This window comes from Trachemys scripta, chromosome 10, assembly GCF_013100865.1.
Source record: "Trachemys scripta elegans isolate TJP31775 chromosome 10, CAS_Tse_1.0, whole genome shotgun sequence".
NCBI classification, from domain to species: Eukaryota; Metazoa; Chordata; order Testudines; family Emydidae; genus Trachemys; species Trachemys scripta.
Window position 1 is genome coordinate 15,146,215 of NC_048307.1, and position 26,043 is coordinate 15,172,257.

Below are 26,043 nucleotides of genomic sequence, written 5' to 3' on the forward strand. Positions count from 1 at the left end.
AACCCTATTATAGTCTTGGCCTTCACAACATCCCCTGGCAAAGAGTTCCACAGGTTGTTCCGCAGTTCCTTTCGTTTGTTTTAAACCTGATGCCTATTAAACAAAGAAGCTCTTCACCACAGATGGGATGGAAGTGAACCCACAGCCTCTGGCTTAGGAGGCCAATGCCTTATCCATTAGACCACTGGGATCAGTTTTGTCTTGCAGGATCCCAAAATGTTTTACAAGCTGAATGAATAAATAAAGTATTTTGTTTTCACTATTCAAATAGTATTGGTTATATATGATTGATGAAGTAAGTCAAATGGTATGATTTCTATTCTCTGATTTGATGAGTGCACAGACATTTTCAATCCAGTGTTAAAAGCTGTATGTATAACCCATGCCTGCTGGGTGGGTGCTCTGTCCCCCTCTAGTGGCTCCTACACCACTTGGCGATTAATGAGTCTGCTACAGCCTTAACTAATAGCATGTAGCTTTTAGCTCATGTAGTAGAGACTCATGCATTTAGCTCCAGAGGTCCGAGGTTTTATCCTGCCCACCGACAACCAGGGTCTGTCGGCGTTTCATATGTACATCTATAAAATGCAGCTTTAGAAAAAATCCCCACATAAGGACTTTGAAATTCACTTTTCATGAACATGCATGGAAATGAAACACAAAAGAGATGCAAGGGAGGCCTAAGCAAATTAATTGAAAATTAGACTGTATAGTCACAAAAAACATGTTTGCAGTATTTGCCTAACTACAACATACAAGAATCACTGCACTAGTGAAATGCAGCCACCTCTGGAGTGAAGGGGGACAACAGAACTATATTATGCAGCTGGCACAGCACACTACACAGAGGTGGGGCAATGGGGAGGGGGACAGAGGGGAGGATTTTGATGGCCCCACAGATCCTGATTTCCCAAGGACAGCAACTTAATGTCCTCTAGTTTAAAATGTGGCCTTTCGACCTGGGGGGAGAAGGTAATTTTGGCACTAGCAGAGTTAAAATCATAATCAAGACTGGAGGCCTAAAATGGAAAGAGAACAGTATTTATACCATTGCTGCTTCATGCATTAAACAAGAAATCCTATAGCAGGCAAACAGATGTAAGAGGATTGAAATGGTGCAGGTCCCTTGGTCTAAACTGTCCCTAAGAAGGAATCTGTCTGTCTGAAGAGGATCATCCTTTCCTTACTTCCCGCTGTTTCCTAATGCTACACAGGTCTCCCTCCCCCTGCTAAATTGGGTGGCTGCTGGAAGGCTATTAACAGGCTTTGATGAAAAAAAATAAAATCAGCCAGACAGACAGATGTGTTTCGCAGTCTCTAAAGTAGCACTTGCTGCTAAAATGGCTGTTGGAGGCTGGCTGTAAATAGTGTTACATGATCTCCGTGCATTTCATCCTGCCAGCCACTGCACGTGTTTTGGATCTCTGCTGCCTCCAACTTCAGTGCAAACCAGGCTCCAAAATTTGCCAGAGTCTGACCACAGTTCAACTGTCTGGGGCTGTAAATCATTTGATTCAGGATCTGTCCTTAAAATTACAGCAAGCAAAAGGAATCATCTGGCTACAACTCATTGGAAAACAAAAACACATTTGTGTCCTCAAGTGATTCATACACTTAAGCGCAGACTAATGGTTATGGGCCACAGGCACTAAAACAAATAACAGTAATCAATGCTATTTTTAAATAGAAGAATGGGGGTGAGGGGTTAACGTATGTGGAATTAGCTCTAAGCAAGATGAGATGCTATTGCTGTAAAAATTGAAAGCATCCTCTGACACAGACACCCATGATTCAAATTCTCATTTATACTCATGCCATCCCAGAGTTTTAGCAGATTTTGCCTTTCTCCTTAACTTAGTTTCATTGGCCAATATCATGCCATCCATTTTTATGCAGGACTCCCCCTGATTTCATATCAATTGCTGGCAACAATGTGGGCCATTTTCTGATTTGAAAAAAAATGGGGGGTCATTTTTCTAGCAGAAATTAACACTTTCTGAAAGAAATCAACTAAACCTAGGCACTGCAGTATTTGTACATTACATCTCACGAAAGAAAATTCAGACAATTCAATAGTTTCTCGGTTATTTCAATTTTTCAAAAGTGTACCATAGCACAGAGCAACTCTGGAAAACAGCAATGGGGAAAAAAATAAATAAGAGGATTAGATACCTAAAAGAGATCTGAAAACAGCTTAAAAATTGTAAAGATGTCCCTTTCAGAGTGTCCTCTGCAGTAATGCTTTGGAAAATTTCCCCTCTTTTTTATGATAAATGCAAAGATCCCTCAAGCTGAAGCTCAGAAGCTTTCATCTCAGAGACAGCTAAGTAGATCAGGCCCTTCCTATCACTTGGACATAACACAGCTAAACATGGGTACTGCTTCCTAACTTTAAAGAATTCTCAGGTTCTGATTAGGAACAAACCAAATTCCTCAACCATTACAGAAATAGATGCTTTTTGCTGTTCAGATGGACTGGCATAATATTATTTTACCTATTGCAGCATCACAGTCACTGTTTTTAAAGTGACAACAGCCCCAAAATCTTTGTGAGAATATGACTATTATTCTCCTTAAACTGTATGCTACCCAAAATTTCAGTAGGGCAATATTCCATACATGAGTAAACTTCAATTTCCCTTTTTTCCTTTACCCCAAGCCTTGTCTACAAATAACATAAGAAAGTTATCACAATAAAATGTTTATCTAATGCATCTCATCAAGATTCGGTCCAGCTTCAGTTCATTTGAGTACTGGGATCAAATGTATTAGATTGTTTGTTTGTGGCCTAGATCATATGAAGAAGTTGATATTTTCTGCTTAAATCAGAAGAAATTTAATACAACGCACTCCTTTCCACATATCTCGCCACTTATCTTATTTCGTTTGCAAATATCATATGTATTCTCTTGAGATAAAAATAGTGTAAGATGATTAGTTAGGCAAGTTCATTCGACACCATTCCCCCTTCATGACGCTGAAATCTAAAATCTGTATATGGTATACAACTTAAAGTATATATAAGCAAGCTCAGCTCTGCTGGAGACACACAGCAAGTGCTTTCCTTCCAACTAGATTGCCTCCTTGTCCAGTCAAGAAGACCACAAAGGTAAGACCATTAGAACCTCTGCTTTTGGAAAAAGAAAACACTTCATAAACTGAAAGAACCTAGGCAATTAAAAAACAAAACAAAATCTTATAATCTTTTCAGTCTGACATACCTTTACAATCTAGAGTAGAATGAAATCAGTGATCAGACTAGTGGGAGGGAAGTGGCAGTATGGTGCATCTCTCAGAAATGACGGCATGCTCCAACTTTTTTCCCCCCTTTAACTTTTCCCCTTCCTTTTTTCTACCATCAGCAGTGAGAAGTGGGTGATTGGCATAACTCCCTATCACCCTGAGTGCTGAGAGCAATGGTAGCAAGTATTCACAAGAAGTCATTGAGATAAATTCACTGCTAGCATAAGCGGAAGAAACGCCAGTGGAGAAACTTAATTGGAGATGCACCCATTGAGACCAGTGGGGAATTTGCCCTATTGTTTCTTTGCACCTTCTGAAGTTCCTGCAAGCAAGGACTAGCCAGACCTACATGATTAACTGTTTATTTCCTCTCTCAGAAATCAGTTTGGATTGACGTAGACAACTGATTGCCTGAGCAAGTTTACAACTTATGTAGATCTGATTAACAGGGCACATAAGTCATAAATGGTTAGCCACCCCATCTTCCCTCATATCCATGTGCCCAGAAAGGAAAATAAAAGGGGAAACATATTTATTTTATATGGGAAAGATAGTTTATTGGAAAAGCACTGGGATGGGCTTGGGAGATCTTGATTTTATTCCTGGCTCTGCCACAGACATCTCTGTGAAAGTCTCTTCAGAAAGTCACTTCTCTGTACCTCAGTTCCCCATCCATAAGTAATACGTACCTACCTCACAGAAATGTTGTGAATCTTAACTCATTAATAATTGTGATATACTTTGAAATCTTCAATGGAGAATACTATAGCAGTGCAACTGTATTAATATTAAATTACATTCCCATGAACAGAATAGACTGGGATTTAGGGCCTCAGCAACTGTTTGGTAATCAACACACAGCTTTGTCAGACAGAGCCTCTGGAGTCATCTTTGCTTCAGTGGGAAGAAGGGGATCTTTGTTAAAAGTTGATGTTTCAAAAGAAACTGGCTTCCCTCCTCCAGTCTTCAAAGGTTTACTCTCAGCACATCGATTTACCAAAATGAAGGCATCTGGGTAAAAATCCAGCTCATTCCATTCTGTGCCGAGACAAGGCAGCCCAACTTGTTTAAGAAGAACAGTTGTCTAGACAGCTACCATGAGAGTTAGTCTTCTATAGAAACATAAATGCAAGAAGCCAAATTCATTTCTGATGTAATTCAATTTACCTCAGTGAAGCTAGGCGCGGGTTGTATTTATTCCTGTGCATTTAGATTCCTTTAACATTAAATTAGAATAAATAGACTAAATCTTCATCTTATAATTTTTTTTCCAATTTTTAAAAATATCAGCCCATTTATTGATAATCATGATTTGATTTTAAAATATTCTAGGCAAAATAGCTCCAAGAACTTTACCAGGGATAAAAATGGCCCTCTGTTTTATGTACTCTGTAGATACATTTTGACTGTTTATATAATACCTTTTAAATGAGTAATAATCTACTTCCAGGGAAATCCTCACAGAAGTCACACTTTTGGGGTGCTAGACACCTTTGACTTGCTCTCTTCCCATGCTCCGCAGACATCATATCTTACTCCGGCCCTACACCCTGTCATGTGGAATTCCTCACTCATTCCTCAGCTTCAAGTGGAAGCACCTGCTGCAGACATCTGTTACTGTATGCTCCATTTACAATTAGATGAATAATATATCCTTTATCAGACATTGTCCCACCAGCAACTTCAAACAAAGCCTTTGCATGAAAGAGAGGGAGAAGTTATTTTAATGACTAAATACCTCACATTTATTTTACAGTTCAGCAATGGCTATGACTGATATCCTTTCTGCTAAAGATATTGAAGCTGCTCTTACCAGCTGCCAGGGTAAGGAACGGTCTCTCTGCAATGAGGAGACATTATTTTTACATTTTAATATGCTATGGCTATCATTTTCTCTGTAGATCCCTTCCCTTTGAGATCTCTTTGTAGCTGCATTACAAGGTAGCCTCCTGAATTCAAAAAGACCTACAACAGGTTATTTTATGGGTACCATTCCCTTAAATGTGCAGCAGCAAACTGAGTTAAAGGGCGACATCCTCAGATGGTATAAATTCGGTGTAGCTCCACTGATTTTTATTGCATTCTGCCAATTTTACACCAGTTGAGGATTTGCCCTTAAGTATTCATTCATTGAGGTCCTGCCTTGCAGGATTATGCCTACATTTATGTAGATTCCGTGAGACAGTTGAAGACCCTGGATTAAATTTATTTTCTCCTGAAGCCTTTGCCTGTGTAATGACTGTGTGAAGCTGGAGTAAAGGCTTCATAGTTTGGCTGAAAGGCTTTATGTCAGACACACATACTCTAAATGTTTATTGTAATTGCCTGTGAGGTAGATTGAAATAAGTTTCAGGGGCTTTGCAGAATGTCCATTCTAACAGGAAACACGAATTTGGCCACAGGATATCCAACCATAGGCCTACAGTTGTTAAAAGGGGAAGCTCCATTTAGATTGTGTCTAGTGTGCTGCACCGAGGAACAAAAGCAGCAGGAGCTGAATTGGAGCACTGAGCCTGGCACCCAGATATTATGGGGATGGGTACCTTAGAAATATGTACAACAGTAATAACCTCAAGAGAAAAGGTGTTAAACAATAGGTTTTTGTTTCTTCCAGCTGCTGACTCTTTCAACTACAAGTCTTTCTTCTCCAAGGTCGGTCTAAAAGGCAAGTCTACTGACCAGGTAAAGAAAATTTTTGGAATCCTTGACCAGGACAAGAGCGGCTTCATTGAGGAAGATGAGCTTCAGTAAGTATAGCTTAGCTGCTGTTACTTATTAGAAAACGTAGGCTTCTGGATGTTTTCTCCATCCTGTGATCTGCTGCTGCTTTTAAAGAAACGCCAACATCTTGGCTGTCTCTGAATGTGGTCTTAACATCAGCTTGTGAAATAAGTTTAGGAATTTCCACATATGTTAAGATTAGACCTTATTCATTTGTGGGGTTTAGGCTGTTGAATTAGGTGAGAAAGACAGAAATCCTGAACTACCAAAGTCATCTCAGAGAACAGTGTGTCACAGAACTCTGTGTATGGCACCCAGAAAGATGGGGCCACATCCTGACTTTGGGCTCTAAGCACTTCCACAATACAAAGAACACTTAGTAATGTCTCTGTTTTATTTCAGGCTGTTCCTGCAGAATTTCTCCTCAACTGCCCGAGCTCTAACTGCTGCTGAGACCAAGGCTTTCATGGCTGCAGGTGACACTGACGGTGATGGCAAAATCGGAGTGGATGGTAAGTTTTTCAATGTGGTCTTCAGTAAGTTTTGGTTTCTTCAAATATGTATTTTCAGGCTGAAAGTAAATGTACAGCACTAATAATTAGGTGGAGTAATAGGGCCCAGTTTCCCTCTGAAACAGGTTTTACACAAGCGTAGCTTCACTGATTTCAATCAATTTACGCCTAGTGTCACTAGTATCCATGACAGCAGAATTAGGCCCAATATGGAGCCTGATCCCGCACCCACTGAAGTAAATGAGAGCTTTGCCATTGCTTTCAGTGGAGGGAAGATCAGGCCCATCGACTCTAAAGGTCTGATTTTTCAGAGGTGCTGAGGACCAGCAGCTCCTATGGACTTTAATTACAGTTGTGGGTGCTCTGCACATCAGATCACAGGTGAACACTCGACCTATACTCAGTAATACAGTAAAAAGATTGATTGTGCTTTTTTTTTTTTGTAAGGATGCTACAATTGCTGTAATGCATGTAAACACCCAGCACTCATTCAGAGTTTGTCTGACGATATTTGTGCTAGAGAATAATCTGATCAGTGCAAGTTTCACTGGACAGCACTTCTATGGGAAACTAGACCAAATTACTTTAAAAAATCCAAGAGGAAAGATATGGGCTGGCTGGGCAATTTCTTTTTGAACTCGCAAGGAAGCAAATAGGGCATCATGGATCATGTACTGGAGATAAAGTTGCTGAAAACTGGGCCAGACTAGGACAGGTGGCAACAACCCTAACAGACACACGTGCTAATCTTAGCTGGAGTTCGGGAGGAGAAGCAGGAATGTGCTTCAGCAGCAGCTCTTGCAGCTTCTACTTATAAACCCCAAATAGGACATCATCTTATACAGAACTCAGGCAGCTCCTTAGCGATAACACTTCTGACTCTGAAACTATGTCACTGCTAACATTCAGTGCCTCATTTGGAAGCTAAAAAAGCAAGAAAATTCAGACTGAAGGTGACAATCCTGTCCTAATCCACCCTCTTTCATTTTGGCTTGCAGCACATTCAGTGTGCGTGGTAAACTCACACTCCAGCTGGAAACCCTGGTATAGTGGATTAAATAAAATTCAGTTTTAACTCAGGATTTCCTAAGAATATGATTTTATAGGTCCATTCCTCATCTCAGCATACAATCTGTTTTAAGGAGTGAAGAACTGCTACACCCCCTGTGTTTCAATTTAGCAGTAGCTTCAAGTAGTTTGTTACAACAACATGGTGGGCCTTGTCTAGGATTTTTGGACAGTTTTCTTTCCAAAGGCCCTAATAATCACTTTCATCTAGTTTTATTCCCTGCTTGTCTCGTTTTCTTTCTCTAACAGAATTCCAGGCTCTGGTGAAGGCATAAAGAGCATTAGACCAAAAGCAACAATGGACAGTCTCTTCAAATTCCCTCCTCCAACAAGCACCTCACACTCAGCACATATTTGTACATTTTTATATTGTCTCATGGCATTAGTAAAATGCCTGTATGTTAACTCCACATATGGGACTGTTAAGAGATCTTGCAATGTACAGGTATTTTGGTCATGTGGCGTTGTTTTCAGTGTAAAAGCAGGCACTTTGTGATTTTCGACCACTCACAATGTTGAAGTTGTGGCTGGAAGAAGGAAAAAAATTATTAAAAAATTCTGCAAAAAAAACCTGTTGTCTTTTATTCTCTCTGCTCAAATCTTCCTTTCCCAGTTCCCTAGGCCCACTTTCCAGCCCACCCACCCCAGACACATTTTTGATGATCTTAAACAATATGATATCTTTTAGTGTTTAATTGCTCTGATTTGGTTGAGTTTTCTTCTGCTTAATTCTATGATCCCTGAGGAAAAGGGATGCTAACAAGGTATCTAAAAATAATCTATATTCTGTTCCAGCTGTGAGACTTTTAGAGAAAAAAATGTAAGAGGAGTTGACACATAGCTCATAGCAGGGAATAAATTCCTGGTTAATTTAAAAAGCAAGTGGTAGGCTATCGTCTGTATTGTCAGAAAGTGCTAATGGCCTAAAATGTAACTCTCTCAAGAGGAAATATCTTCCTTTATCTTTATATTAACAACTACTGTGCGGTAGCTGCATTCTAGTGGAATTGGGGAGCAGGAAACTTAGGTATTAATCCCAACTCTGCCAATATCAAAGGCCATGATCCTGCAACGAGCTACATGTTGGTGGGCTGTTGCTGTGTAACCATGAACATGTCACTTAATCTCTCTGTGCCTGTCACCAGCTGTAAAACAGCTATATTAACCATTTCCTGCCTTGTAAAAATGCTGTGCTTGCTACAGATGAAAAAATGCTCAGCATCATTCCTCAAGTCTGTTATTCAATGCCAAAGTGTAAAAATATCACCAGTAATACACTAATATAGAGTGGCTATTACCCAACTCCTTCATTTATCATAATGAACGCTGACTGATGTACATTAATATTAGTATCCTTAATAGTATAGCCTTAATATTAGCCGTTTAGCTTATGTCTGAAAATGACTGAAGCTACTCATTCCTTTTATAAATGTCTTACAGCACATGTAGTGGGATGTTGCTAAGTCTCAATTATTTACTTAGTCCATTGATAAAGGGTTATGGTTAAATACAAGAAGAGGAGCAGTTTTATATTTTCAGAGGGGTGGGTTAAAAATTTCCCCACCAACATTTAATTACTTATTTTGCCATGACTTGGTTCCAGACCAAAAGTACACTGTGGTTTTACTATTTCTTGCTGACATCGGATGATAATTGTCACCTATTTTTTGGCAGCTGTTTTGAAAAACCGCAGAAACCGAGCATGTTGGAAATTGTATGTAATTTTTGGGGCAGGCATGTCCATAAATTGCAAGCCGATCAAGTAATGCATAGCACAGCTCACTTACACGCAAGCATGTAACCGAGCTTTTTGGCAGATGTTAAGACTGACTGCTGAAGAGGAATCCTGGCAATCAGTCTTGCTGAGGCCTTGGCAGTCAAGCATAACACAAAGTTATCCTGAATATAAATCCTAATTCTATCCCCAGTTGCTTTGATGTTAAATCTTGATTTAAATTATCGCTGGTGTTAATTGCTAGATGGCAATATTGCAAATAGTGAAGAGACTACATTGACTCCTTCTACCTTTATTCATTCGCCTGTCTATGGAAGACAAAGATAAAGTGCACATCCATATCTCTAGCAGTCCAGAGACACAAAACTGGCATTACTGTTAATCAGTACAAATTAATGTCTGTTTTTCATAAGCATAATAGACATATATCACCAGCATACACAGATCCAGGGCCTGCTAATGCATTCCTTGCCTGCCAAATCTCCCAATGGGTACACAAGAAATGCAGGTTTGGGCCTTGAGCTAACCTCAATTTCAGGAGTACTGAGCAACGACAACTCTCATTGAATTCAGTGGCAATTAGGGGTGTGTAGCACCTCTGTGAATCAGGCCACTCATGTATATGCTCCTACTCCATGTCAAAATTCCTGCCAATGTAATTGTTTTCAAGAGAAAATCTGCTGTAGTTATACAGTCGTTTCTGACAATGTGGCAGATTTTAAACATTTAAAAAATGTTAAGAAGCCATGCCACCACTTTGTCAGTAAGAAATCAAAACAAAATGCCAAAAAGCCATAGACACTGTGCAGGCAGGATCTATGCAAAATTAGAGCTTTTTTCTCTACTGACTGGCGCTGGGATCGGTATTCTCAGAGTTATGTTAATAATTCAGGTCATGATGTCTGTTACCTATCTCTCTATAGATAGAAAAGAACCATTTCACTGAAATATATGGATAAACAATTACTGATTGACGGAAGCATTAACAACTTACAATGATGTACTCAGATTGCGTATTCCCAAGTACGTATCAATTTGACATTAGAAAGACCTGGGCATGTACCAGCAGCAACTAAATAAATAGAAATTAGAGGCAAATATAACTGAGCCTTAGGTTTCATGCCTTGCAGTGCACTCAAAACATGTACTCATAGCTTATTGCTACATTAAAAAGCTAACTGCAAGATCTGAAGGAAGGGATCATGTCTTCTTTCATATCACAATGGAAATGAATAAAAGATAAAGTAAAATAGACTTAAACGGCCCCTTTCAGTGAGTTTCAGTTCAGCCCATGACAGATTTTAATTTCCTTAATGGGCGCAGGAGGCAGCACTCTCCAAATTGTGATGACCCAAGACCTCTGGGGAAATCACATGGATGGCAGGGCATCTAAGCAGAGGGCCTTCCCCTCTGAACTGCTTCCCGAGCCCTTTTCAATGCTGGAAGTATGAGTTCCACAGAAGTCCTTACAAAGAGATTTTCTTAGATTGTAACAGGTTGCAGAGGCTCTGCTTGACAACCAGTGAGGATTAAACTTCCTGCTCAGAACTCACAGAGGTGCATGAGATAGGGAAACGAAGTAGGGCTAAACCCTCAGAGGGAACCGAGAAAACTATGAGCAGAGGGAGAGGAAATCCAGAGGAGACAGAGTTGTTAGACAGCTGGGCTGTAGCACAAGATGAACTCTTTCTATGTGATTCTCTCCTTATGCAATTCCAGGGTAGTTCAGTGTTGGGGTAGAATTGTACATTAGGTAGAGTAACCAGAGCAGATCTGTGTTCTTGCTATTCTTCTCCACTCAAGTGGTCGATAGTAGCTATGGTATCAAAAGCACAAGGTAGGACTACCCTAACCTGTTGTGGGGCACTGCACCAGCCCCACAACTCCTGCAGAGGTAAAGTGGAAGCCACCACCTCCTCTCTGTCTCAGCACCAATGACTGCACCAGTGTAGGGATTAATCTGGTCCAGGGCCTTAAAGAAACCGTGCCTGAGAAAAGACCTGCTTTATCTGCTAGACCAGCTGTCCCACTCACCAGCTTCCAAAAATTTTTTTCTTATCTTCTTAAATAACATACTCAACATTTCCCTTATAAAACTTATTCCTTCTGAAATATAAAACAGTTCCCCAGTCCTGCAAGCCTTCCTCAGCCAGGGCTCATTGGACTGCAGACTGCTGGGGAGAAAGGAAGAAGGACCTGGTCTCTCCAACTCAATGGGAATTTTGAGTAAAAACTGCAGGTTCAGGTCCTATGTTTATTCATTTGGGAGGAACACAGAAGTGAACATTATTGAAAAGAATATGCATTAAATATATAGCACCATCCTGTACTTGGATACATTTTTAGCAGTGCCTTTTCTCAGTCTATTTTTAATTGTTTATCTGTCACAAAACCAGAAAGGATCAATCCACATGCTGCATAACACACTGGTAGCCTGTTCTCAGCCTCTGGAATCAGGCCATACCACTGCCTAAGACACCTTTCTGTGAGTTCCAGGATAAAGGAAATAAAACCATGGTCTTTATATTTTACTAAATAAGAGGCAAAAGGGGGACGCAAGATAGAGATGACAGATCTGGATTTCACACACCTCAAAGTACAGGATCTAGCTGTCTTAAGACACATATATACTTCAGTCTGGAGATGTGAATTCCAGCCTGAGGAGGCATACTCACACTAGCTCTGGCTGAACTAGCATGCTAAAATAAAGCGGAGCTCCAGCGGTGAGAGCAGCAGAAGGGGCTAGCTACTCTGAGTATGTCCCTAGAGTCTTGGACAGCATCATATGCGGGGCAGCTCCTCCCGCTGCCAGGTCTACACTCTATTTTTACTGCACTGGATCAATCAGAGATATCACAGGTGTGTCTCCCTGAGCTGGAAATTACACCTCCAGTTCCAGTATAGACATATCCCTAGGTACTTATGTGGCCCCTGTTACCATACTATCTGAGCACCTTCATCTGTAATCCCTCACAACACCTCTGGGAAGTAGGGAAATCCTATTATCCCTAGTTTACAGATGGGGAACTGAAGCACAGAGGGACTAAGTGACTTGCCCAAGGTCATACAGGAAGTCTGTGGTGGAGAACAGATTTGAACACAGGGTTCCGGCTAATGTCCACTGAACTGTCCTTCCTCTCAATCCACAATTTGGGGGCCAGGCTTTTCGAATGAGTGTAATGGAGCTGGGGTCCAAGTCCCCTTGAAATTCAGTGGGAGTTGGGTGTCCAACTACCTCAGGCGCCTTGGAAAATCCCAGCCAGGGGCTGTTTGAAAAAGTCAGATCCAGGTTTGGATCTCCAATACCCAGAAAATTTGGAGGCATTTTGCATAGGGCTCATCTCTAATAAGAAGAGAGGGGAAATAACGCTAAAGTGTTGAGCTGAGGAGAAGAAAAGAAGAGAAATAGAAAGAGGATCTGAGACCATCCATTCCACATTCACACCCAGAGTGGTACAGTTTCTTCTTTGCATCAGCAGCCTGCCCATGTGAAAAAGTTTTGATGTAGCAGCGCCACAGAGGCCGGGATCTCTTCATACAAACAGAGACGGGGCAGAAGTATCAGAGGGTTGGATTCATTTCCTGAAATGAGCTAATGAAATAGATACATCTTGTTTGAATATTAATTCTTTGAATGGAGACAGACCTTACAGAACTGTTTTCATGCTTGTTTACATATGTTAAACATTTTAATAAGCAGAAGCTGTGGAATTGGGACTAATTTAATGTTTCAAATTTTATAAAACCCTCTGTATTTCTAATTCCGAATTATTTTACTTGCAAGCACACAGAGGTTGCATAACAACAATTTAGAGTTATTGGTAACCTATTTGTACATCACTTTCAATGGGAAATGGCTACTCCACAGCTCAGGATTTTCTTCTCGCGGTGTACCACTCCCTGGGTAGCAGGAAAAGGAGGAGTTGCTGTAGGTACAGAAGAACTGGATCAAGGCCCAATGGAGATAATCCACATACCATGGCAGTTACATTACCACTTGGGAGCCCAGTAGATGCCCTTAGACAGTTACTCCTATTAGGAGTCTGAAGGTATTGCTGTTCCCATGGCCTTTCAGGCTGGTTATGACAACTCTGACAGCATCCATGCGGGAACCCAGGCCAGATTCAGGGGGTAGGAATGTCTGCCTTCTGAAGGGAGAACATTGTTTAATCAGATAGAAGACTTTTGAAGACCTCCCAGGAGGCACTAGAACAGTTGGTACTAACTAATGGGCTTCTAAAACAAATCAACCTCCTGCTTCCAGTGATCTCCTTCGGACTGACCTGTACACCTGCTAGAGCATCTTCAGTATCTTGAAAAATGGCTGGTCATTTTGTAAACTTAGGGGGACTTTTTTTTTTTAATCTAAATCCTCTAGTCCACTTTCTATTCTCAATGCTGAATTACTTAGGGCTTAATTTGTGATGAAAGAGGTGCCGGGGCTCAAGCAATTTTTTTACTTTCATAACTGACATGGCAAACCCAGAGGTGCTGGGGCTATGAACTAACAAGCCTAGAGGTGCCAGGGCTCAGCCCTGGCAAACCCCGGCACAAATTAAGTTCCGTATGTACTGCCCAAATCATACAAAATGGTTTTATTTTGTTTATGCTCATCTTATTTTTTCTAGACACTTTTGGCATATGTTAGAAATGCAGTTCTGGGGTTCTTCAGCTCTTATTTAGGCCAAATGTTCTCCAGAGAGTTTGTGAGACAGTTGGACTTGACTGCCTCTGGTGCCACCTACAGGGCAACTGGAGTTAATCACCAACCTTGTCTCATCTAAACATGACATTACAAGTTTTATTAGTAAATACTTCTTTTTTAAAAAAACAAACAAAGGCAATGGGAGTCAACAAAAATTTGCAGATTTACATCACATTTGGCTTTTAGTTCCAATAACAATCCCTAAATAACAACAAAAGTTCTAGCGTTGACAGGGGTTCTCAACCTTTTTCTTTCTGAGGTCTCCTCAATATGCTATAAAAATTTCATGGCCCACCCGTGCCACAACAACTGTTCTTCTGCATATCCAGTAGATTAAAAGCCAGGGCAGGCTTTAGGGGGTAGCAAGCAGGGCAATTTCCAGGGGCCCCACGCCACAAGGGGCCCCACGCCACAAGGGGCCCCGCAAAGCTAAGTTGCTCCAGCTTCGGCTTCAGTCCCGGTAGGTGGGACTCGGGGGCCTGGGCTTCTGCCCCACATGGTGGGGCTTCAACTTTCCACCCTGGGCTCCAGCAAATCTAATGCCAATCCTGCTTGGTGGACCCCCTGAAACCTGCTCGCAGCACCCCAGGGGCCCCCGGACCCCTGGTTGAGAATTGCTGAACTAGAACTCAGCTGCCAGATCTAGGGGTACTCACAGCTCCTGTGTAGTGTGAATTCCAGACAAGAGTGGTACAGTGAGTTCCTTCTTGAATGATAACCAACAACTGCCATTACCCCAGCTCTTCCCTGAGCACATGTGTAATTCCGATTACTGTTAACAGGAGCTGCAAATAGACAAGACTAGGATTATGGAAGTTAGAGACAGGGAAGACTGATTCGTTCATCAAGTTCATCCCTCCTGCCAGTTCAGGACAAGATGCCTGAGAAAGGACATATTCAGTATTAAACTGATACTACAGAGCCCCCGTATCTTTGTTTCCAGGCTGCTTAGTTTGCCACATAACACAGTTTTAGAATTATACAATTAGCTCCTCTTTTAAATGTAAACAGCACTGCAGAGGTAACCAACACAAGCTAATAAATGTAAGGTGAAGTTTCTGTCTCTGTCTTTGACTCATGCTATTTTTGAAAGAGGTTGAGGGGGCAACTTCACGGGATAACAGATAACTGTCAGTTTTTATTTTACCAGCTCTTCCCAAACATCAAATTATTTTCACTCCCTTTCTTAAACTGCTGTATATTCCTGTGTGCCGTTAAACAACTGAAACACACCACCCCCAGAAGTGGTTGCATTTATCATTGTTGTTATTATTTAAAGTGTATATGATGCAATGGTTTTGCACTGAGCTTTACAGAAATGAAAAGGCAAAGTCTCTTCCCCCCGAAGAACTTACAATCAAAATGACATATTTCAGTAACAGATTAACTGAACTCTGTATCTAGCTTGTTAAAAAGCATTTGGGGATTCTTTAGAAGGAAAAATGCTATATACACTTTACACACAAACTTTACTCGCGTGAGCAGTTTCACTTAAGTCAATAGGACTACTAACAGGAGAACATAAAGGTTAGCAGGATCAGGCCCTAAGACTCCAAAGTCTAGCGGTACAGACATATATTTCAGTAACTGTAGCCTAAGCAATATCAAATTGTTAAAACCTTTTTCATCCATAGTTCAAAAAAATCACTTACTTTGCTAAAATTAGGTACAAGTGACTTGAGTGGGTTTACCTCGTATGGCTCTAAACCTTATCATATTGTCTAAAACACCATGTACAATCCTCTATGATATAAATATCAATCTGATTAGCTAGCAGCTATAGTATCTCCTCCCCTTTGACATCTGAGCCCTGACATGATTTTACGACTTCTGTGAAAGGTCTGACAGGTCTAAACTAAAGCCTATATGTCAAGGTCTCTGCCAAGCAAAAAATCAAGCGAAAAGCACTATTATTTTTCTGCCTCCTTCTCCTCTCAGCTTGGGAAAAATCCATCAACAGGGTGAGTTGAGCTTTTTGCTTGTTGTTTTGGGGGTTTGGTTTTTGTTATTGTTGGTGGGTTTTTTCCCCCCAGGTCTCACACTGACCCATTCAAAAAAACCTACTTGGATATAACTGTGTATCTCAAACTGAACCTCAAAAGCTGTAGTTTTTACAGGGTGTTTGGTTTTGTGTTGGCATCATCAACCTGAAGGATCAACTGGAGAGAATCCACTACAACCTATGATGAAAAACATGTGACCAAATGAAAGAACTTGCTAAAGGAAAGAATCACATTCAGTGCTTCAGAGGAACACCTCCCCTGGGCAAAACTGTGGCCTGTGTTGCTGTTGCCTTCTGCAGATCTAAGGACATGTCCCCATCTGGCAGTGGTAGAGGCCAATATGCCAAGATCAACATTCAATGGCTCTGCTGGCCATTGGTGGAGCTGCAGACATATCTCACACTAAGCTCTCCAACAGCCTGTACTTGAAAATAGTACTTGCCCATCATCACGGTTTGTATTAGCGCCAACTTATTTTGTTTGCCTCTTCCCTGTAACTTTGACGTGACTCTCACTGGTATCCTGAATGATGCTGAAATCTCTGCTTGCCTACCGAGCTGCCACAGTAATGCCTGCCTTTTAAAAGCCTCCTGCCTTTTCTCTTTGCCTTTCAAATTCCCCTTTCCCTACCATCCAATCACTCAGTTCCAGTAGAAACAGAAAAGGAAACCAGATAGCCTGGAATAACCTAACATGATTTACCATTTCTAGTGTCCACGACAAGGTTATCGCCCCACATTTGTTTTACAAACTACATTTCTACTTGTATTCTCCCCCCAATAAGGCAAGGAGATAGAATACATGTGAGTTTTAACCTGTACTCAGTCTAGGGCCTAATTCCCCAAACACTTATGCATGTGAGTCACTTTAATCAGAAAAATAGTCACAAGGGAGGAAATCCTGGCCTCAGTGAAGTTAGTGATAAAACTCCCATTGACTTCAATTGGGTCAGGATTTCACCCACTGAGTTCAGTGAAAACTACTTATATGAGTGACTTAAATACTTGCACATGTAAATCTCTGCAGGAATGAGCCCAGAGTCATTAGTTTTTCTCCCTAGGCTTAAGAGAGATCAATGATTGAAATGTTCAGCTCATCTGAAATAGACTAAGAAAATCAAAGAGTTATTGAGGAGCTTCATTGTGCTGAGGAGCAAAACAGCCTCTTTGTAGTTTGGTGAATATAACAAATGGAAAAAACTGAGGCCTCTTTTCAGGTTCCTAATCTCTAACCTCTCTTCTCTATCCTCTCTCACTGACCTCCCTCAGCCGCAGATTCCTTCGATTACAAAACCTTTGTCATCAAAGTGGGTCTGAACTCCAAGTCCAAGAACAGCTGGTCAAAGTCTTTGGAATCCTTGCCCTTGATAGGAGTGGCTTAATTGAGGAAGATGAGCTGAAGTAAGTGGATCAAAACACTACAAACAAGTTCAGCCTTCACAATCACAAAATGCACTGCAGCATGGGATTAGAAATAGACTTATTCTGATCTGTGTTTTTGAAACCTAGGTTGTAATTACTCACTTTTTTCCATTTGTGTTTGGGCTGAAAATCACAAGAAAAATATTTAAGAAAAAACACTTGGGTTCCCGGCTTATTTTATTGCCTAGTGTCCACTGCAAGAAGAGAACAATAGGAAGTTCAAAAAGCGTGGAGCACAAGGACAAGTCAGTTACATAGCTCTGAAAATATTTATTTTGTATGAGGATAATTAACAGGCTTTTAAAAGATTGAAAAACAGCAGTTCTGCTGGGGTTTGGCTTTTGTGCTCTAAATTCTAATGGCTATCGACTTCTTACAACCCTAATCTTAAAGAAGCTAATCATATGAATCTCATTTTGAAATAAAAGTTAGGATGGCTAAATTGTTACTGGTCATATCATCAGTCTAAATTTTCAGGGATGATATCCTGACCCCCTGAAGCAGGGCTGGCTCCAGGGTTTTTGCTGCCCCAAGCGGCGCAAAAAAAAAAAAAAAAATCAAAAAAGAAAGCCGCGATCGCAATCTGCGGCGGCAATTCGGCGGCAGGTCCTTGGCTCCGAGCGGGAGCGAGGGACCGTCCGCCGAATTGCCACCGAATAGTTGGGCCTGCCGCCCCTCTCCAGAGTGGCCGCCCCAAGCACCTGCTTGGCAAGCTGGTGCCTGGAGCCGCCCCTGCCCTGAAGTCAATGGAAATTTTGCCATTGAATTCAATGGAGCCAGGATTTCAGCTGAGGACTTTTCATACTTCGATGCAAATAGCCTCTTCCTTCCCTAAAACACATTTGTAATTAACTTTCACTTATTTTTTTATCATTGCATGGTAAACTTCTCAGGCAGACATGTAAAATCCTGTTCCAACTGAATTCAATGGGAATTTTGCTATTGACTTCAATAGGGCCAGGTTTTCACGCACGGTGTTTTCCTCTATGTTTTGTACAATACTGAGCACAGGGTTAGAGGTCCACAAACCATAACACATATTACGTCCGTTCTGCTCTGGGCATAGCTCACTGATTTGTTCTCTCATTTTTTGACAGGTTCTTCCTGCAGAATTTCTCCACAAGTGTCAGAACTTTGACTGATGCCAAGACTAAGGCTTCCCTGGCAGCAGTTGACAGTGATGGAGATGATAAAATTAGAGTGAATGGTAAGGATCCCGTTATAAAATGGTCACCCTGGATAAGGTAATGGGAGTGTTAAATGTGTTCACACCACTTACTTCATTGCCATGACAGGGGTCAAACCTTAACCACTATCCCCTCCCTGATATTAAACTTCTAAAAAAACACTTCTCAGTTATTATGGTTTTAATTATGAGAAAATAATCCCCTTTGAATAGTAAAAAGCAACAGAGGGTCCTGTGGCACCTTTGAGACTAACAGAAGTACTGGGAGCATAAGCTTTCATGGGTAAGAACCTCACTTGAAAATAATCTATATAGAGAGATGGGGAAAACCCCATTCCTTAATTTCAATTTGTCCAGATATAACAATTTCCTGAAAGATACAATGGGCTCCATTATTGCGTAAGCCACTGACTTAATCCTAAATCCTGGAGAAAAATTTGATTTAGTTTTAAAAAATGAACTGAATGTAAATAAGAAAAAGCAGTAAAGAGAAAATATTAAAATTATTTCCCCCTCCAGTTGAATTTTTCTGCATGTAATTATTAATCATGGTTGGGGACAGGAGCTTGAAAGAATTTATTTACTTAATAAAAAATGTAGAAGTACTTTATAACAACAAATCACATATGATACTTGTGTGTAAGAGCTAGAGTGATTAAAGTATCTAAGGAGACCTCACTATGTGTCACAGTGCAATTCAAAGACTTTGCTGAGTGGCATGGTTGAGGGTAGATCCTTGCGCACATATGCAGACCCCCATTGACTTCAATGTGGCTTAATGCAATTGCAGGGATCCATGTGAGTGGATCTTCTTACTGGACTGGGGCTCTATAATGTAGACAACCAAGATCAGTAATGTACATTTTTGCATCCTGCAGACTCTTACGTATGAAAGTAACTTTATGTCCATAATTAGTCCCATTCAACTCAGGAAGACTACTCATGTGCATAAAGTTACTCAGGTGCATATATTTTTTCCAGGATCGGGACTCTAATTTATACTTGTGCAAAAACAACTGCACTGTTTTGTCAGTGATTTTGGCTTCTGAAATGTAGAGACAAGGACACTTCGAATACTTTAGACACTACACAATGACACTTCTAACACTTCTCTTTGGTTTAAGACATCCGCTTTATCCGTGTATCACACGGTCAGTTTAGCACTGATTTTTCAGAGGAAATATAATAAAGTTCTCATATAATTATTTAAACATTGGCAAGACACTTTTATGACACCAACCTCATAAAACCCAGTTGTTGTTTTTTCCCTTCAGTTACAGGCTCTTTGAGACAGATCGTGCTGAGCCAAGAGCTGACGCAGCATCCTATCCCTCAATCACCACCAATGTAGGTTAATTGAGACCTAACTGGGAGGTCAAGCAACAGAATACAGCTACAGCTCAGGGGCTAATTAGATGGGGAAGCCATTCCAGCAGCTGGGAATAGGAAGGAAGACCCTAGAAGGGAGCACTGAGAGCCTTAAGAAGGCAGAGATAGACAGGGCTGGCTGCTGCTGCTAGCTGTGTGTCCATTTCCCCAAAAGCAAATGGGGGAGCTGTCTGGAGCTTGTAAATAGCACTACAGGCAGAGGCCTGCTGTAACAAAACAATAAAACACAGTGGTGATGAAGGAGACCTGAAGTGGTGTGGTCTCTGAGTAAGGCCTGAAAGGACAGCCCCGTGATCCCTGGTTAAATCTTACCAAGCATTGAAGATTAAGACCAGGCTAATTGTACTGTAAACAATCTTTCTTATTGCAAGTCCACTATTGATTTATACATTGTTCCCATGAAATGGCATTAACAGTTGCCAATATATTGTTTCTCATTGCTTGAAAATGTGTAACCCACAATGCACTACTTGAACTTTAGTGTCTCGTGTCATAATTAAAAGACTCTACATCATTGGGAGACTCAGATGGAACTCCTTATGCTAATCAAAATAACTTTGAACTTTGTGCTTTGTTTTCAATAGGTGCCTTTAAAAATATTAAACAAATGTGAAATATTGAATGTCTCTGTGGGCAATTTATCTTCAATATTCACAAATGACAATCTAATTTTTAATGAATATCCATGAAGTCAAAAAGGCAGGTTCTACTTGTATACTTAACTAGCATTTGCCTTAAGTGGTTTAATAAAAAGCCCTGGCTACGCAATCTAGATAATGTAAGTGGCAGTGATAGAATTTATACATAAATAAGTAAAAGGTGGATTAATGATCAATGAGTTTAGAGCCCTACCAAATCAGGGTCCATTTTGGTCAATTTCATGGTCATAGGATTTTTAAAATCGTAAATTTCATGATTTCACATATTTAAATCTGAAATTTCATGGTGTTGTAACTGCAGGGGTCCTGATCCAAAAGGGGTTGTGGGAAGGTTGCAAGGTTATTGTAGGGAGGTTGTGGAATTACCACCCTTGCTTCTGCACTGCTGTTGTTGGCAGCAGCGCTGTCTTCAGAGCTGGGTGGCCGGCAAGCAACAGCTGCTGGTCAGGAGCCCAGCTGGAAAGGCATTGCTGCCGCCAGCAGCAGCGCAGAAGTAAGGATGCATGATATGATATTGCCACTCTTATTTCTGTGCTGCTGTTGGCGGGACACTGCCTTCCTTGGTAGCTGGTCAGCAGTCACCACTCTCTGGCTACCCAGCTAGAAGGCAGTGCAGAAGTAAGGGTGGCAATACTATGACCCCCTTACAATAACCTTGCAACCCTCCCCCACAACTCCCTTTTGTTTGGGACCCTCAGTTTGAGAAATGCTGGTCTCCCCTGTAAAATCTGTACAGTATAGGGTAAAGTACACAAAAGACCAGATTTCACAGGGGAGACCAGATTTCACGATCCGTGATGTGTTTTTCATGGCCGTGAATTTGGTAGGGCCCTACTCAGATGATTACATTTTTCAGTTATTTTACACACTGAATAAGACTACAAGCAAACAGAGGTCTCTACATCTTATAGAGGTGCATCTTATAGAGTCTACATTGATGGTAGGATCTGGCCTTAAACAAGTTATTCATTTCTTTTAACATAAGATTAACTGAATCCAGTCTGAATTATGATTACCCCTTCTATAGCAATAAACATAAACCATGAGATGCCTTGTGGGTTCTCTGAGAAATAACCCACCTGCATGCCCACCTGATGTCACTCTTGTTTCACTTAACAGAAGTTAAAACATTTTTTGGCTTGTTTGAAGCACTCCGAATAAGAATCACAGTAGTATCCTACATGTCCATCTCTGCTTATTAATTGCTTTTTCTGGGTGAAATTCAGTCTTCTACAGACAGAGAGCACAAGGCCTATGCACCACTTAAGCCACCCAGGTCTCCCTACAGGTATTATCAACTTTAATAAAAAATCCTCCAGGACGAGTGTTGTAGAATATGCTATTGTTGCCATGGTAGTAGCCGAGATGTCATATACTGATCCTAAATTCCCTGTAAGCTGTGCAGCTGCACAGCAACCTTCTTAGCGCTGCGCAGGCACTCAGGGAACCCGCCCGGGGAGGGGGTGCCCCTCCCCCAGCCCCAACTCTGCCGCAGTGCCCGGACAGTCCAGGGCGCCCCTACCCTGGCCTGAACCCAGCTGCGGCCGGAGCAGCCCGGCCCCGACCGACCCTAGACCCAGCTGCGGCCAAGGTGGCCAAGCCCGACCCAATCTGGACCCGGTGGATATTGGTGAACATAACAAAATTCATTCCTCACATGGGTGGAAAAAATTAGAAGGAGCACTGTTGATGACTACTATATATTGACTCCCCTCAGGAAACACACCACCCTTCCCAGTATGCTAAGGGGAATTGTCTTCAGAACTGGTTACTGTGGTTAATAGAATCAAATGATATGTACATCTTCTAGCCTAATACGAAAACTCTCGGAGCCACATTATTTGTCACAGGAAATTAAAAGGGGCAATAATGCCTTCATTTTCTCTCTCTCTCTCTCTCCCTCTCTCTCTATGGGCTACGGGGGCTAGTAGCACCACCTATTTTAAGGTTGTCCAACACTTCCAACTATAAGATCCTGTGTTCAGTTGCTTTTAACTTATTGTTTGAGCTGAATTTTTCCCTGCCAGGTGTCTGCTTCAGGCTGAATTTTTCTGAAAAATTTCAGCCAAAACAGTTCAGCTGTTTCCAAGAATGAGGATAGGAAAAAATACATTGTTTTGCCCTTGTTAAAAAATTCTGGTGACCTTTTCTTTGAGAAGCCCTGCCACCTCCGTGCTTTCGAGCAGGGACTTGAAATGTGGCAGGAAGTGGCCCTCAAGTCAAGGATGTGTCTTTTGCTAGAACTATGAAAATCTGCCCAAATTTGGCCAAATCATAAGCCTTTGAAAATTTGTGCAGTTCACACATGTGCAGCAAGGCTGCAGGGGGATGAGCAGGACTTTCCTTGCAATTGAACTCTGGTCTGCGATGGACCATGCTAGGTCCAAGCACCAGAACTGAAAGGAGAGAGACTTTCCTTCCTGTGCTTTCAAAACTCCTTTTGTTGAGCCCACGCAGCTGCTGCATTCAAATGCAGAGAGGACAAGAGCTGAACCTGGGGGTAGAGAAGATTGGGACAAGGTGTCTCGGGCCGGGGGCAGGGACTGAACCTGGAGGCTAGCAGGAGGGAGAAGGAAACTGGGGCTGAGAGTTGAGGTGGAGGGGAGACTGAGTCTGGGAGCTGGATTGGGGCAGACAAACTGGCTGGGCAAGGAGACTAGGACTGGAAACCAGGGAAAGAAACAGGCAGGGCGGATGGTAGGGACTGGGAATCATTAGCTAGGAAGGGACTGAGAATGGACAGTGAGCCAGGGAGGAAGAAAGGGAATAGCTGGGCAAGGAGACCGGGGCTGGGAACAAGTTGGGTGGGGAAAGAAGAAGAAGGAAAACAGAAATGACAAGAAGCTAGGGTGTGGGTGTAAAATGTGGATAATAATATCTCACAGGGATGTTGTGAAAATAAATTCATTCATATTTGTGAAGCACTCAGATGCTATAGTGGTGAATGCTATAGAAAAGACCATGAGGAAATTAATAATTCTGTCTTCAGAGCAGAGTTGGACTCGTGTGCAGTAAATACAGCATGGGCCCCACACTGAACATCAAGGAGAAAACAAAATATTGAATAGCTTCTCATTAATTGAGCACCATCCTGCCTGTGAACTGAATGAGGCAGGGATCCTGTGGGAAAAAATAGTATGTGGCTATGTAATTAATCATATGCACAAGGGGGGCAAATTAAGATTGCACAGGCAAGAGAAAAAAAATCAAGCCAGCGCTTTACCATGAGGCAAGAAAGAGAGATACCGTTGTAGTTGTTTTTCTTTATGAGGCACTCAGATGCGAGGGTGATGGGGGCCATATACAAACCCTGATGGATAGCTAATTCAAACATAATAGATCTTTTGCTGAATTTGTGTACAGTGTTTATTTGGAACCACGTTTTTCTTTTACCGTACCCGTTGACCATATGGATCATTACATTTCAGCATGATGGTCACTCCTAAATACATCTTTTCACTTCAAAAAGTCATTTGACTTTTGCACTGTCTTTACTTAGGCACTGATCCTGCAAACACTTATGCACATGCTTTACTTTACCACTGTGAGCAGTCCCATTGTGGGAATATCTACGATAACAAAGTGGTCTACTTCTGCTAAACAATCAGTTCCACCTTGTATTGTGCTATGACACTATGAGTACCTTTCCCAAACCATCTCTGTGTAGCTCAAAAACGTGCCTCTTTCACCAACAGAGGTTGGTCCAATAAAATATATTACCTCACCCACCTTGCCTCGGCAACAAAGTTAGACATATGCAGAAGTGTTTGCGGAATTAGGGCTTTAATATCAAAAATATGTTGCTGCTAAAGAGGGCATTGGAGCATCACAAGAGCTTATCATCATACATTCTGGAGAAAGAGGAAAATGGGAGATCGTCATCATTAATGGATCAAGCAATCTGATTGGCTAATGTATAAGGCATTAAATGCGTGATCCAATGCCCATAAAAGTCAATGGGAGTCCTTCCATTGATTTCAGTGGACACTGGATCAGACCCTAATATTTTAGAATTTTCCTGTACATTGAAACAGCATCTTCTGTCACAAATTTATGTGCATTATTCCATTTGCACCCCTCCCCAAGCACGCCGTCGCTGCTCCACTTCTCCCGCCTCCCAGGCGCCGCAAGCCTGGGAGGGGAGGAGAATTAGACCGGGGGCGGCATGCTCGGGGAGGAGGCGGAGCAGAGGTGAGCTGGGGTGGGGAGCTGCCGCACGGCTCCCCGGTGGGGGGAGCTGCCGCGGGGAGGGCGCCTCAGGGCTGGGGGTGGGGCGCAAGGTGGAACTTCCGCCTAGGGCGTGAAACTTCCTTGCACCGGCCCTGCCCATAGGCCCCACACCTGAAAGGAATTCTGCACAAGCAGGCTCCTACATACACAAAGAGGCCCATTAAAGTTAAGGGGGCTCTGCATGGGTGCTGGGGTCTAGGTGGACAGAATAACTTGTAATATTGGGGCCATCGGCCCAGATTCAGCAAAGCGCTTAAAACATGTGTAAATACATCCCTATTCAGCAAAGAACTTAATCATGTACTTAACTTTAATTTCACTGGCACTTCAGCACATGCTTAAAGTTAAGCAAGTGCTTAAGTACTTTGCTGAATTGGAGCCATAACTGAGCACTATTTTGCTCCACATTTATTAGGAGACCACATCTGTTAGCCAAGTGATTTTTGTGAGGACTCTGGGTGATTACTTATGACATTGGTCACTATATAAATACAAGGTATTTTTTTACATTATACATCATTTAGGATCTGAGCCTGGTCTCACTGCAGACAACAGGATTTTTGCCAGTTATTTCAGTGAGACCAGGACTGATAAGTTAATAAGGAAATAGCTGGAATTACTGCAGCAGCATTTCTTTTATTTACCACTGCTCTTTATATTGTTAGTCATTGTGAGATGGAATTATTTGGTCCCCTGCAGAAGCAACTAGAAACAATATAACAATATACTGTAGTTCTCTTCATATTTATTACATATACTAAAAGGCAGCGTCCAGGCTCTTAAACATCTTTTAACCTTTATGGCAAGGTATTACTGAAATATCGGGAAAATGTGAATAATGCAGGAATGCAAAGATCACACTACCTGATTGTGCAGCTGACAGCAACCACAAACATCTTAAACCATCATGTGTAGTGTCAGGGTCAGAAGATAGTATTACTAGATCATGGTGACACTAGACAATTTGTTTAATGATAATCATAGAGCATATCAAATGTTAGCAGAGACGCAGAGATGGCATCTTATATTGCTTCAGCTTTTTAAATGAAAAAGCACTGTGGACTAAAATATTTAGGAAATAATTCTGCTGAAGTTCATGACAGTATTTATTCTGCTATTGTATTTTATACAAAAATTTCTTCTTTACTAGGAATGGGAAAGTACATAACCC

General features: G+C 41.5%; 2 protein-coding genes across 2 annotated transcripts; both read left to right on the plus strand.

Moving 5' to 3' along the window:
* The first annotated feature begins 3,001 nt into the window (after positions 1–3,001).
* On the plus strand, positions 3,002–8,102 carry LOC117884031 (parvalbumin beta). The gene is made up of 5 exons (XM_034784078.1): positions 3,002–3,109; positions 5,000–5,067; positions 5,858–5,990; positions 6,367–6,476; positions 7,794–8,102. The coding sequence occupies exons 2-5, from the start codon at positions 5,007–5,009 to the stop codon at positions 7,817–7,819; spliced, it is 330 nt and encodes a 109-aa protein (XP_034639969.1). The 5' UTR covers positions 3,002–3,109; positions 5,000–5,006; the 3' UTR covers positions 7,820–8,102.
* Positions 8,103–15,850: 7,748 nt separating this feature from the next.
* Positions 15,851–19,945, plus strand: LOC117883836 (parvalbumin beta-like). Its single transcript, XM_034783630.1, is given in 6 exon segments — positions 15,851–15,945; positions 16,452–16,552; positions 17,256–17,312; positions 17,315–17,387; positions 18,506–18,615; positions 19,869–19,945. Coding segments are annotated over 6 exon segments (513 nt in total).
* Positions 19,946–26,043: the final 6,098 nt, after the last annotated feature.

What these genes read in the sequence shown, in the direction of transcription:
- LOC117884031 (XM_034784078.1), top strand. Translation starts at nt 5,007, where the DNA reads ATGGCTATGACTGATATCCTTTCTGCTAAAGATATTGAAGCTGCTCTT. An exon ending in TGCTCTTACCAGCTGCCAGG is followed by an intron (nt 5,068 to 5,857) that starts GTAAGGAACGGT and finishes TGTTTCTTCCAG; the next exon opens with CTGCTGACTCTTTCAACTAC. An exon ending in TGGCAAAATCGGAGTGGATG is followed by an intron (nt 6,477 to 7,793) that starts GTAAGTTTTTCA and finishes TTTCTCTAACAG; the next exon opens with AATTCCAGGCTCTGGTGAAG.